General features: G+C 39.5%; 2 protein-coding genes across 2 annotated transcripts; one reads left to right on the top strand and one right to left on the bottom strand.

Moving 5' to 3' along the window:
• Positions 1-3,813: 3,813 nt before the first annotated feature.
• On the top strand, positions 3,814-6,697 carry timm23a (translocase of inner mitochondrial membrane 23 homolog a (yeast)). The gene is made up of 7 exons (XM_060890169.1): positions 3,814-4,202; positions 4,494-4,552; positions 4,716-4,809; positions 4,897-4,981; positions 5,588-5,646; positions 5,753-5,863; positions 5,996-6,697. The coding sequence occupies exons 1-7, from the start codon at positions 4,097-4,099 to the stop codon at positions 6,106-6,108; spliced, it is 627 nt and encodes a 208-aa protein (XP_060746152.1). The 5' UTR covers positions 3,814-4,096; the 3' UTR covers positions 6,109-6,697.
• Positions 6,698-11,343: 4,646 nt separating this feature from the next.
• On the bottom strand, positions 11,344-13,318 carry zgc:112285 (uncharacterized protein LOC561476 homolog). Its single transcript, XM_060890163.1, has 6 exons — positions 13,195-13,318; positions 12,935-13,044; positions 12,752-12,846; positions 12,263-12,543; positions 11,932-12,095; positions 11,344-11,523 (listed from the first exon to the last, which is right to left on the bottom strand). Exons 1-6 carry the CDS (start codon positions 13,316-13,318, stop codon positions 11,344-11,346), a joined length of 954 nt encoding a protein of 317 aa, XP_060746146.1.
• Positions 13,319-14,861: the final 1,543 nt, after the last annotated feature.

Raw genomic sequence — 14,861 nt, 5'->3', positions numbered from 1 at the left:
TTCTATTGTGTGAGATATCTCTTTCCACAAACACACACACTTCTCCCAAATATTTTCAGTTTTATGTAAGACAGGAAACCATCACTGTTTACTCACATTGTCTTGGAGAGTTGGAGTATCAAGATCTGAGAATCAAGTGCATCAATCAGCAAACTGCTGAATACACACTTTAGTTACATATATACTGTATATAAAGCCACGGTTCTTCTAGTGAGAGCCGAGTTGTCCCAGGGATTTGTTTATTTTCCAAAAAGTCAGATATTTTTTATGATATAAAGACAAATATAAATATATAAATATCATTAACTTGCATGTAACTGAAATTTGCCTTTTGCCACTTCACCCTTTGCCACTTTTTCATTGTAACTTTGAACAAATGTTTTAAACTCATGGTATCTTAAGTACAGTATGTAACTTAGTGAGCCAGCATTAATGTATCCAATGTTAGAGATTTAAGCACTTATGTACGTCGCTCTGGATAAGGGCGTCTGCCAAATGCTGTAAATGTAAATGTAAATGTAAATTTCAATACAAATAGGAAAATATATATTCAAAAAGTAAACAATAAAATGATACAGAATATTTGATCCAAAAAATTGAATTTGGTTCAGGAAAATTTAGGAATGGTAAATAATCGCTAATGGCACAATTAAATAAAGGTGTCTTACATATTTACAGTATCTGATGTGTCTAGAATTCTAATATTTGAATTATTTTGATTAAAAAAATGTATCTTGTGGTCTAAAGTGTGTCTGGAAATTTGTTTTAGCCCATATGAGCTCCTGTAATGCACTTATGTCTGAATGGTCCCTGAAATAGTTTAGAAGCTCGTTATATAAAGGGAAACACTCAGTACTGGAGAGAATAAAAGATAATATAATGCCTGAACTGACACATGACTGAATTCTGAAGTTTCCACTCATCATGAAACTTGAATAGAATTAGATAAACAGGTGTGAGATAAACATGCAGTTGTAAACACATGAAAGGAGATGGGTTGGAGCAGCAGGGTGGTGTTGCATGCTGGTCTGTGTCCCATTCCCCTCTGTATACTTGTCCACTCCTCTTCCTCTCCTCATCTTGCTGCTCTTCCTGCCCACCCTCAGGAGGGGGAATAAGCAGTCTGGCTCCAGTCTGGACCCCTACGCTGGTTCCTCAGTCCTGGACACTGTCCAAACCTGGTGGGAAGGAACGACTGCAGTCAGCATCCAATAGTCTAGAGGAGCTCAGGACTCACACAAAGCAAGTAATGGATCAAGGACAAGATCTAATTTCCTTTATTTTGTTGAATATTTGCATAGACATCTGTAATCAATGCCACATGGTAAAAAAATAAATATTTTTTGAAACTAAACCGATTTTCAGACACATTTGAGTGACATTTCAACAGAACCCACTGACCACTGACCCTTCGCACCCTGGGCACAAGCCCTTTCAGCTCCTCCCTTCTGGCAGGCGCTACAGAACTTTGCTTACTAAAACTGCCGGACACAGGAACAGTTTTTTTTCCCCAGGCAATCACCCTGATCAACAACTCACCATAATTATATTCACTGCCTCATATCTATAAGTACTGCATTATCAGGACTGTCAGTCATCACATCATCTGTATATATTACACACACTACTGCTGCTATATATTGTACAAAAAGCATAATATTGCACAATATTGATATTTGCACTCCCACACTTTATGTACATAACTGATCGTTCATATTCTATATTCATATTTAATACTCATTCTGTCTATATTGTTTCTCATCGTCTGCATTGTCTTATGTCTGTTATTTATGTCTGTACTTTTGAGAGTCACAAACAGCTGGACCCAAATTCCTTGTGTGTGTCAACACGCTTGGCCAATAAACCTGATTCTGATTCTGAAATATAACTGAAAACTTAAAATAAATGTAAATTGTATGACTTTGACCAATAACATGTACAGAATGAATTTTAATCAAGGCTGTCATCAGGAATTATGACAAGAAGAAGTTATACAGTTGTATGGGCATTTAAAATAGAAAACAAACAAAAAACTATTTGCATTTTATCTCGCCCAGACATTACATAATTAAGCATTTATTACAGACATTTTTAAGATGTGTAGTTCTTAAAGATTCCAGATAAGCTTTGTAAAAAGCTGCTTTGCCTTTTCCTCTCATCTTGTCCAAAGCAGTTTGAAGTACAGAGGCATTGCACAGCTTTCATGTCACCATGGTAACCCTGTCCCTTTGGGGTACTATTGGTGTGTGTGTGTGTGTGTGTGTGTGTGTGTCTGTGTGTGTCCATTTGAATTCATCAAACATACTTTGTTGTGCCTTGGTTTGCCCATAAAGTAAATTTAAAAGCTTAATCTGAAAGTAAATATAAAAGAATATCTAGTAAGTAAGCAAGTAAAATAAGTAAAAATGATAAACCATAAAGGAAGAAAAAAACCTGGTGAAGAAAAAACACTTATGGTGAAAAATAAATATTGTCTGAGAATCATGTGCAATGACATCAAACTTGTTCCCCACATCAGCCATTTTCCACAGGGAGCCGTTTCTCCAACTCCACTGCAGCGATTTAGTATGTTCGACAGTGTGGGTGCCCATGGGAGGCCTTCCACTGGCTCTCAATGGCCTTTTTGTTGGGGAACACTGAGCCATTTCTGCTCCCACAGAAAGCCCTGGATAATTTAGTGTGGATGCCAGAAAGTCTGAGCTCACAGAATAACAACAATGGCAAATGTTATTGCTCCACCTCAAGTTGTGGAAAAGAAGCAGAAAGAAGGAGCAGAGCTTAAACAGCCATTGTGACTGATAAAGACTGAAGTCAAACAGACATTTCTCCCACAAAGCTATGCAGCTTCTAGAGATTACCGGAGATCAACACGATTAGTCTACAGCAGAGGTTTGGTCCTGGAGAACCTTCTGTCCTGTATATTTGAGTTTTTGAGTCTTGCTGCTTCCAACACACCTAATCACAATATTCAGGTGATTAACAGCACTTCCTGAGTGTTGGTGTTTTAGCACTGGGAAAACACTCAAATGTGTAGAACAATATATACCGGTCCATTTTTTATTTTTATTTATTTTTTTTTTTTACAAACTGTATTATCATTTATATTTATTACACATTTATGCACTTTTCGTTATTGGAATGTAATTGATTTCCTCCTGACGTTAAGCAATTTGAAAGCAAAGTGTTTTAAGTTAGCTCTTGACTGCCATCTAGTGTTTAAAGCCCAATCAAGGCTCAAGAGATGATGATGATGACGATGATGATGATGTGATGATGGTGCTGGTGATGATGATGATGGTGGTGATGATGATGATGATGATGATGATGATGATGATGGTGATGATTATATAATATATTATACACATTTTCAGCTTTTTAAAACTTTAATATCTGGATATTTGCATAAACAATGAAAGAAAGAAAAAAAGAGGCCAGAAAAGCAGATTCAAGTTCATGACATATTTAATATATTCCGTTTTTATAAATGCTTTAAAATGATCAAAAGTATCACAAACAATGGACGTATTTTTCTTACACTTATGTTAATACACATTCAGTTTTACACTCAACTGTGTTTGAAGGGGACAACCTCATACACGAACTGTCGTGAAGTGTCGTAAAATGATAGTAATGCTGTAATGCAGCAACAACAACAAAAAAGGTGGGAAGAACACTACATTTTCAAGATGATATATTCGATTTGATTCTAAGACTAAATTATGCAACTGACTAATTGGATTTTTAGAACAGTCTCCAACTGAATTCTAGAGCGTTTAACCCGTATCACAGGTTCATTTACGGCAGTGCGATGCCCTTCCATACTGTTTTCCGGCAGCACGGCGTGGTGGAGGTCAGACATGATGTTCCACACAACCGGCGATCAAGAAGAACTCGTTTTTTAAATACATAATCAAATATCCTGCGTTGTGATTAACAAGAAGAGTTATTGGCTCTGTATACAGTCTATTAAAGGTACTGTCACCGCCCCTAGTAAAGAAGTCTGAATAATTTACTCACATAGCTTTAGCTGTAGCTACCGTTAGCACCAGTGTCACCACTTCAGGTTCGTTTGATTTAGTCTGTCATTGTGGGGATCATGGATAACAGTGCTCCAGCATCTGGTGCTTATAAAGGAGGATTTGGTGGCATGTTTGGTGGAGGAGGTTCTGAGTATTCAAACACGACGCTTTCTGGAGTCCCACGTGAGTAAAGCCTTGTTTATTTTCACCTGCTTAAACTGACACCATGCGATTGTTTTGTTAGCTAGTCAAACTTTGAACCTTCACATTTTTCATCCTGTCTAAAAGCATAGTGGAGAATGTAGAGTATTTTATGAAATCCCATAATTCACTGGTGTTCACACGTCTATAGCTTGTTGATCACGTCATTAAAGGAGATCACGTCGCTTTGGTGACCTTTAAAACTCTTTAACACATGAACACGTGGTAAAGTGGAGATTTGTGGGTGTTTCATGCTGTTCTTTTCATACCCAGTGACTGGAATGAACCCCATCTCACCCTACCTCAATGTTGACCCTCGCTACCTTGTGCAGGTTTGTGCATTGTCATTTTCTGCATGGTTTTTAAAATGTATTTATTTTAAATGTGATGTTTTTGAGACAAATGAGTTTAGATTTATCTTTATATTAATAAGCCTGCTAAACACTGACATACGTAGTAAAAGCTGGGTTTTCTATCTGTCTCGTCTCTCTTTAGGACACAGAAGAATTTATATTGCCAACTGGAGCAAGCAAAACACGTGGCCGTTTTGAACTAGCCTTTTTCACCATTGGAGCATCCTGCATAACTGGTGAGATGGTCTTTTGTCTGGCCCGGGTCTTCGATGTTCACCTGCAGGAACTCTGGTATTTGAAGGATTGTGTCTAATGTGTTTTAGGGACCGCATTTGGAGCAGTGAATGGGCTTCGTCTGGGTCTGAAGGAGACCAGAGATATGGCATGGTCAAAACCCAGAAATGTTCAGTAAGTGTGGAATCTTGACCGTGCACATATCAAATGATGTAATGCTGAAATAGGCTCATAACCTACTTAATCTTCCCAGTCACTACTGACCACTGATTAATTGGAGTTTACAAACTCATAAATTGTGTAGCTGATGTGGTTTTAATGAAAGGAAAAATATATAAACTAAATAATAAGCTTGCTTGAATATCACCATTTTTTTTGAATGCACGATTTTTGTAAAGATAAAATTGTCATATATCAATATAATATAAAGGGACTAATACTAATTATTTTAATCATTACTGTATTATGAAGGTGGCTTCATTTTAAATATACATCTATATTGAACAGTTATTTGAGGTATAAATTATCTTTTTATGGTCTTTGTTTCTATGGTTTGGACAATAAATGCAAATTACTTTTGAACAATATTTTGAATCAAATTGTTCAGATGTGTTTCCACCATAATATTTTGTCTGGATGACATGAAGGTGTTGAAATTGGATTTGTGTATAAGAAGCATTATTATTATTAATAATAATAATAATAATAATAATAATAATAATAATAATATGGAAAAGCTTTCTAATGTACTCACATTCTTCATTAACTGTTATATTTCAGAATAATAAACATGGTCACACGACAGGGAGCATCATGGGCTAACACATTAGGATCAATAGGTAAGACATGTGAAGTGATGCATTTTAATGAGAGTGCTATAGATTGCTTTCACAAGCACTTAGGGTAAGGTACATTTACTGAAATCACCACCCGGTCTCTCCACAGCTCTGCTGTACAGTGCATTTGGTGTGGCTATAGAAAAGGCCAGAGGAGCAGAAGATGACATTAACACAGTAGCTGCTGGGACGTTAACGGGGATGATGTTTAAATCCACAAGTGAGTGAAACATAAAAATCAATCAGCCATAGAAAAAACACAAGCATAAACAGTGAGTGATTTTTTTTCATGTAAATATTTAGCAATTTTAGTTGTTCTGGTATTTCTAATTTGTGTCTATGTTTGTGTTAGGTGGACTAAAAGGAGTTGCCAGAGGAGGCCTTGTTGGATTAGCCATGTCAGGATTATATGCCCTATACAACAACTGGGATCACCTTAAAGGCACGACTCCTATACATTATTAAAGAGGATCTTGAGACCAAACCATGGACATTTTTATTTAAAGCCCATGTTCCACAATAGTGTGCAACAGAATGGCCAAAAGAGATTCTTGGACCACCATATTTATTATGGGCTTCACTGAAAGGCGTACAAAATATTTTGAGATATATCATCAAAAATCAGGATTCAGCCAAGAAAAATGAAGTCAGAATTTTGAAATACTTGTATATTTATCATCATATTAGACTGTTTTGTACTGCAGGTCATCTCTGGGCTGACTGAAGCACCATTACGATTAATTTCTTGTTCCAAGATTAAGACCATGAATATATAAATATATAAATATATATATATGTGTATACACACATTGTAATTATAAATGTTTTTACCCATTTGACAGATTTCAACATGCACTTGGGTCATGGTAGCCAATATCAGACTCTCATAACAGGAGAGAAGTTCTCTAGTTACGGTTACTGAAGTCTAGCCTGTGCTCTGAACTTCTCTTTTGTGATCACATCTCAGCTATTCTCTTTGTAATAGTATAGAATATTCCTATCCATTGTAATGTAATAACCTTCCAAATATTAAACACAAAACTGAAAAAAATTACTGTGCTGTTTGTGCTAGCATGAGGATTCAGGTTTGTCCTGAAAATATACTAAGCTATTCATCTCAAATAAGCTTTAATAACAAGGCCTCTTTCATAATATTATACATGTGTTTATCAGATGTGATACCATGAGTAGGTGTGGTGCTAGATATTTAATTTTGTTAATATTGTAATAGCACAAATGTATTTACAAAGTAGATATATTACGCTCCATAAAATTCCGTCCCACCCAGTGTGTATTTTCATGTCCCAGAATGTGCTCTGGATTCACAGAGAGTGAGGGATCAGGATTTTATAGCAGTAACAGAAGACAAATGAATTGCTGTTTATATTTCTCTAGTGTTCCTAAACACAACACCTTATTTGATCAGACTGTAGTTGCATGATAAGCCTTAGTTGGCTTTTTTTAACCAGAAAGTAAGCCTAAAATATATATTTAGTCTGAGAGCAGTGAGACCTGGCACTATCTCACTCTCTATACATGTATACAGTAAACTGTTCCAAATTATTATGCAAATGATATTTTTCTCATTTACCTAAATAATTGATGTAAATAACAGTCAGCATAATTCTCATGTTATCAACTATTAAGAGTACAAATCAAATTTTATTGAACAAACCTCCTAATAACAGTAAACCTACAATGCACTGTTCCAAATTATTACACACAGTAAGTTTCAAAACACTTTATTGGTTGTAAAGAACTGAAAATTGTCACTTGTGTTTGCAGCATATTTACTGAAATCAAAAGCTATTTCAAACTTAACATTTTAACTTTTTAGACATTTTAACAGGCCACGTTACATTTTAACATAGAACCCCTTATTTGATAGCAGCTTCACAAGTCTTGCATCCATTGAACTTGAGTGTTTTTGGACAGTTTCTGCTTGAATTTGTTTGCAAGATGTCAGAATAGCCTCCCAGAGCTGCTGTTTGGATGTAAACTGCCTCCCACCCTCATAGATCTTTTGCTTGAGGATGCTCCAAAGGTTCTCAATAGGATTGAGGTCAGGGGAGGATGGAGGCCACACCATGACTCTCTCCTTTTATCCCCATAGCAGCCATTGATGCAGAGGTATTCTTTGCAGCATGAGATGGTGCGTTGTCATGCATGAAGATTATTATGGAAAGCATAGTTCTTCCTGAGATGAGATCCGCCCTGAGTACCTCAAGTCTCTGGATGTTGTGGGGCTGTCTTGGTTGACACGCCTCTGCAACATCGCGTGGCGGCTGGGGACAGTGCCTCTCTGGACTGGCAGACTGGGGTGGTGGTCCCTCTGTTTAAGAAGGGGGACCGGAGGGTGTGTTCCAACTACAGGGGGATCACACTCCTCAGCCTCCCCGGAAAAGTCTATGCCAGGGTACTGGAGAGGAGAATTCGGCCGATAGTCGAACCTCGGATTCAGGAGGAACAATGCGGGTTTCGTCCCGGTCGTGGAACACTGGACCATCTCTATACCCTCACCAGGTTGCTGGAGGGTTCATGGGAGTTTGCCCAACCAGTCCACATGTGCTTTGTGGATCTGGAGAAGGCATTCGACTGTGTCCCTCGTGGTGATCTGTGGGGGGTGCTCTGGGAGTATGGGGTCCGGGGCCCTCTGCTAAGGGCTGTTCGGTCCCTATATGACCGAAGCAGGAGTTTGGTTCGCATTGCCGGCAGTAAGTCAGACTTGTTCCCGGTGCATGTTGGACTCCGGCAGGGCTGCCCTTTGTCACCGGTCCTGTTCATTATTTATATGGACAGGATTTCTAGGCGCAGTCAGGGGCCGGAGGGAGTCTGGTTTGGGGACCACGGGATTTCGTCTCTGCTTTTTGCAGATGATGTTGTCCTGTTGGCTTCTTCAAATCAGGACCTTCAGCGTGCACTGGGACGGTTTGCAGCCGAGTGTGAAGCGGCAGGGATGAGAATCAGCACCTCCAAGTCCGAGGCCATGGTTCTCAGCCGGAAAAGGGTGGCTTGTCCCCTTCGGGTTGGTGGAAAGCTCCTGCCTCAAGTGGAGGAGTTTAAGTATCTTGGGGTCTTGTTCACGAGTGAGGGAAGGATGGAGCGGGAGATCGACAGGCGGATCGGTGTATCTTCTGCAGTGATGCGGTCGATATACCGGTCTGTTGTGGTGAAGAAAGAGCTGAGCCGCAAGGCGAAGCTCTCTATTTACCAGTCGATCTACGTTCCTACCCTTACCTATGGTCATGAGCTTTGGGTCATGACCGAAAGGACAAGATCCCGGATACAGGCGGCCGAAATGAGTTTCCTCCGCAGGGTGGCTGGGCGCTCCCTTAGAGATAGGGTGAGGAGCTCGGTCACTCGGGAGGAGCTCAGAGTAGAGCCGCTGCTCCTCCACATCGAGAGGAGTCAGCTGAGGTGGCTCGGGCATCTGTTCCGGATGCCTCCTGGACGCCTCCCTGGGGAGGTGTTCCGGGCATGTCCAACCGGGAGGAGGCCCCGGGGAAGACCTAGGACACGCTGGAGGGACTATGTCTCTCGGCTGGCCTGGGAACGCCTCGGTATTCCCCCGGAGGAGCTGGAGGAAGTGTCTGGGGAGAGGGAAGTCTGGGTGTCCCTGCTCAGACTGCTGCCCCCGCGACCCGGCCCCGGATAAGCGGTAGAAGATGGATGGATGGATGGATAGTTCTTCCTTCTGTACCAGGGAAGAAAGTGGTCAGTCAGAAACTCCACATACTTTGCAGAGGTCATCTTTACACCTTCGGGGACCCTAAAGGGAACGACCAGCTCTCTTCCTGTGATTCCGGCCCAAAACATGACTCCACCACCGCCTTTCATGAGGGAAATTGTTGGAACAGGGTGGCCGTTCACCAACCATCCACTACTCCATCCATCTGGACCATCCAGGGTTGCACGGCACTCATCAGTGAACAGGACTGTTTGAAAATTAGTCTTCATGTATTTTTCCTGCGAAATGCAGCCGTTTCTGCTTGTGAGCATTGGTTAGTGGTGGCCGAATAGAAGGTTTATGGCACAGTTGCAAGACTCTGGAGGACTCTACACCTTGATGTCCGTGGGACTCCAGAGGCACCAGCAGCTTCAAATATCCGTTTGCTGCGATGTAATGGTATTTTAGCAGCTGCTCTCTTGATCCGATGCATGGATCTGGCAGAAATCTTCCTCAATGTGCCTTTATCTGCACGAACCCGTCTGTGCTCTGAATCAGCCACAAATCTCTTAATAGTGCGATGATCACGCTTAGGTTTTCGTGAAATATCTAATGTTTTCATACCTCATCCAAGGCATTGAACTATTTCACTCTTTTCGACAGCAGAGAGATCCTTTTTCTTCCCCATATTGCATGGAAATGGTGCTCTGCTTAATAATGTGGAATTACCCTCCTTGAGTAGTTTTTCCTTCAATTGGGCTCACCTGGCAATCTAGTTATCACAGGTGTCCAAGATTGTTTTCAGTGATCAAAAGAGCCCTGAAACACAATGCCATCCATGAGTTTAACTAAAAAACTAAATATTTAATCTTTGTGACACTTAAATAGAATTTATATATATATATATATATATATATATATATATATATATATATATATATATATATATATATATATATATATATATATAAAAGCTTTTCTGTGTTTTTATTTTTCCATGCAAACTAAGAAGTATACTATGGCCACGTTCACACCAGGTAAAAGTGGCCCAAATCCGTTTTTTTTGGGGTCAAGTGACCAGGTCAGACTTCTTCAGGAGTTGTGTGAACACTCAAATCTGGCCCAGATCTGATTTTTTCAAATCAGATCTGGGCCACTTCCATATGTGGTCCTGAATCAGACCAAAATCTGATTTTTTCCAATGTGGCCGCAGTGTGAACAGCCAAGGCGGATTTGATGGGACTTTTACGTCAATCTACATCGACATTCGTCACAATTATGTGCCGGCGAAACCTTTTTTTTTTTTTTTTTTTTTTTGCTGACTGGTAACGTGTGTGTTAAGAGTGTTATATAAAGTGGTTACGTGAACCAGCTCATAATGCTTGCATTGAATACATCACATCATAGCATTACATGATATGTTTGCTTGCACCAGATGATACAATACTTCCTCCATAACCTCGCCAACTTTTTAGCACAACGGCTTGCTGCTTGTAACGTCATTGTTATTGTTCGTTTTGCGCATGCGGGTCAGTTCGAAACAGCAAACAGTTCACACTGGTATCTGATATAGGCCACATTTTAAAAGGTAATGTGAACAGCCAAACAAAAAAAATCAGATCTGAGCAAAATATCCGAATTGAGCATTAAGACTTGCAGTGTGAACGTGGCTTATGTGTTGTGGTATTTCTTATATCATCTTTGGGGAACACTGAGAACAAAAAATACATTTCACAGGCTGTGAAAATCCAAAATTACATCAATAACAATCCCGGCAGGCTGTTTTGGAGCAAATAGATTTTTTTTAATGTGCAAAAACACAGACACCAATGTTATTTTATTCATTTTCAGTTTTATGTGTTTTATTTGTTTAAAAAGATAGCAGAAGATGGCAGCCAACAAGCCCATAAAGGAAGTTGGTAAGCTCTTGGTATCTGCCCGGTCATTAAAATAATGCACTGCCAGGTATTATAGACAGTCGACAACTGTAAACCCCTTAGAGTTGGACCTGGTGGTCACCGAAGGCAGGGAGATCAGTGGAAAAAGAAGTCCCTGATGCGAGTAGCCTCAATCCAGGGGATGTAAACAAGAGTCCGAGTAAAGACGCTGGGCTTATTTTCCACCGTGCAGCCGATGGGGCCAAAGCTTACTATGCCACGCACCTCCCAACGATCCTCACCCACCTGACACATTAGAGGACCACCGGAATCTCCCTGGATGGAAAAATCATTTTCAGTTTTAATTTTCTGTTTACAATTAAGATTTAAGCTTGAAACACTTTTAGTAATAGTAATTTTCCATATAAACTTTCAGAAATTTGTTAGATGTTCTAATAAGCCCCATTGTACAGATCAATACAGGAATTTTATACAATTATAGTTCTGTTTAACATAAAGTTTATAGATGTTGAAACATGGTAACTGTGTTTATGCAGGTCAGTTCCTTACTTTCTAAAATAATTTATTCCATCACAAGTACTCCAGTCTATATATGTGACCGTTTGTAGTGCATGCATATTTCAGGTAGAGCTAAAATGTAACCAAAAAGACTTCCATCCTGTTTTTTGATGTCTATATATTTTAGAAATAATTTTTAAATAGATGTTATTTAATTAACTTTACCTGGCAGGCAGCAGGAGGTCCCTCTGTGTCTCTGAATCCAGCACAGATCATGGACTCCCTCACACGGTCTCCCCAAAACTTCTTCTGCCGGCATGTTTTGTGGTCGATGACAGGCAGACGGGCTTGGTTCAATGACTCAGACAGTGACACGTTATCTTTCCCACCTGAGATACACAAAAAATACACACAGCCCCAAATTAACAGCACATCCACTGTCGTAAGCATTTATGGCCTCTGTTGAGTACTTGATCTTCCACCTTTTAAAATTTTTTAGAGTCCTTCCTAAGGACTAATATTCTAGTTGTATATTAGTAAACGAGAGGTAAGGTACCTCGTGTGTCCCCCCAACCGGTCACCCAGCAGTAATGGCCAGGTTTTAAGTTGGTCTGCTTGCGCGGCAGGCAGGCGTAGCGGATAAAGTTGCTGGGCAGAATGTCTGTGCCTGCTTTAACCAAAGCTATGTCGTAGTCCAGTTCACTGTGCAGAGGGTAACGAAAATGCTCATGTCTGTAGATTCTCTTCACAGGGAAAATACGCTCGGCTGCTTCAGATTTCTTCAGCCGGTGCTTCCCCAAAACAATACGCCAGTTACCTGCATCTTCAGCTTTACTCCTATGCAATGTGATAGAGAGAATGAACTGATCATGTCAGTCATGGCTAATCAAGATCATCAGTGGTTGACTTACTAATATACCCATTTCACTTATTACTAGTAATTCTATCTGGATAAAGTTTTAATTGATAAAATTTATTTTTTAAAACTGGAGAAATTAGAACATGTTCATTGACTAAATAGAATTAATCTGTCTTTAATCCTTACTTCTGAAAGCAGTGGGCTGCAGTGAGCACCCAGTTTTTGTGGATCAGGGTTCCACCGCACACATGGACGTAATATTTGCTGCCTCTGGGACGAACCTATAGTGTGACAGATTGCAGAAGTCCAACATTCCAGTATTATTTAAATCACATGTTTTTAATGAATTTTAGAAATCTAAAATCTCACCTGCAGTGAGACCTGCCATGGCCATGAGTGAGGATTGGCCTCATTGCCTGATACAATGCGTTCTGTGGTGTGTGGTTTGAAGTAAGAAAGGCCACAATCTTTGGGCCAGTCTATAAACAGAACAATACATAATTTTAACCAAACTGCATTTAGAGCCTGAGAACCATAATGCCAGCTAATAAATTTAACATAAAACTGTATTACTTTAAAGTGGTATACTATATAACTTAATGTAAAACTCTGATAGTTTCACAGCTCACCCAGGTGGAGGATTTTGTGCTGTTGGAGACGGCTGGGGTTGAAGGCATCGGTGTAATCTGTCTCCAGTGTAAGACCCAGCAAAACCAGAACCACAAGATGTAGCAAAAAGCTCCTTTGTGCCATCATCGACGGTTAAATAAACAGTGCCGTAGCTCTCGAGGCATACCATTTATATCATACCAAGGTCAAAGGGTGCACATTGTGCTGGCTCCAGCCCTCTGTACCTGGACAAAAAGACTACAATATACCTCAACACTGGATTGTTCTGGTGAGACAGAGGGGGCTTTTGTATCCTCCTGACCCTGAGCAGCATGAGAGATCAGCACTTTTAATAAACGATCTATCTCTCTAGGGAAAAACAACATACCCGGAATACTCCGTGCCTCCTCCTGCCAGTCAAACCTTAACACTCGCTCCAAAAAATCTGGTGACTTCCAAGTGAACACATGATGTTTAAGCTTAAAGCTGAATCAGGAACCTATAAGCTCACATGGTTAGTCTTTGTACATAGTTTAGAGCAAAGGACAATATATGTTGCTACAACGTTCAAGTTTCAAACCATTTGGGAAATAACACACTGAATTCAAATGAGTTCAATTATGCTGACATCCAGATGATGACCAGTAATACGAAATGTTTGTGAAAATACAGTATATTGTTCAAGTAAGACTAAATATTACATTTAAACTTATAGAATAAAGTCATAGAGAACTTATTTGATGTTTGTGTGAGATTTCTGTAAGGGATACAATAAGTTAAGTTTTGTGTGTGTGTTTGCTTAAAAGAATTTTTATGATAGGTGCTAAGATCAGTGTTTAAAGCACTGGGCTACTGTTGAGTTTAAATCATGGTAAAATCAATCAGCAATTGTTGGGTCCTTGAACAAGACCCTTAATCCTGAACTGCTCACTTGCATTATGTTTCAACTGTGTGTGGCTTTGTAGAAACTGACAGACAAATGAGGTAAATGTAAATGTTCCTTGAGGATCATGGGGCTGTGAGCTGATGACGTGGCATTCATAGTGCTGTCCGAGCCTTACTGTAGATTTAATGTTAAGCTGCACTTAACAGAAAAATAGTAGTAAAGGTAGTCCTAGGTGCCTGTTGTATATATACTGGAGGTCTGTGAATATTAATTTATAATAATTTTTTAACAGTGTGATTGATGGTAATAATTATGATTAACTGCTGTGGTTAAATTTGGTATATGTAATTGATTGTGCAGTTAAATTCATTTGTCAAATAATTCAAATTAGTCACACTAGTGTGTTCCAAAATACTCTCCAAAAATTACTTTATCATGGTCAAGGTGGGTCCACTGACTTTCAATGACAGCAACAAAATGAGAGAATTCAACCCAGATGGGACACCAGTCTGTTATAGAGCACTATGCATACACATTTACACACTTATTCACCTGTAGAGCTTATTATACATAGTCAGTCAACCCACCTGCATGCTTTAGGGAGGTGGGAAATCCATGTGTTAATGGGAAAACCTGCTAGATTTGTTCTGCAAATCTGCAAAAACTACCACCATGATGCTTATGAAACTAATTTCATTAAAAAAAATGTATGGAAAAGGTATCTGAATCATTTAACATTACATACATAATTGGTTGGAGTTGTTGAATGTGATAAACGTTTGAATGGTTTGATTATACTGC

The sequence above is a fragment of the Tachysurus vachellii genome, chromosome 2 (assembly GCF_030014155.1).
Source record: "Tachysurus vachellii isolate PV-2020 chromosome 2, HZAU_Pvac_v1, whole genome shotgun sequence".
In the NCBI taxonomy this organism is placed as follows: Eukaryota; Metazoa; Chordata; class Actinopteri; order Siluriformes; family Bagridae; genus Tachysurus; species Tachysurus vachellii.
The sequence above is the reverse complement of the archived record's forward strand: the minus strand, read 5'-3'. Positions and strand labels throughout refer to the sequence as shown.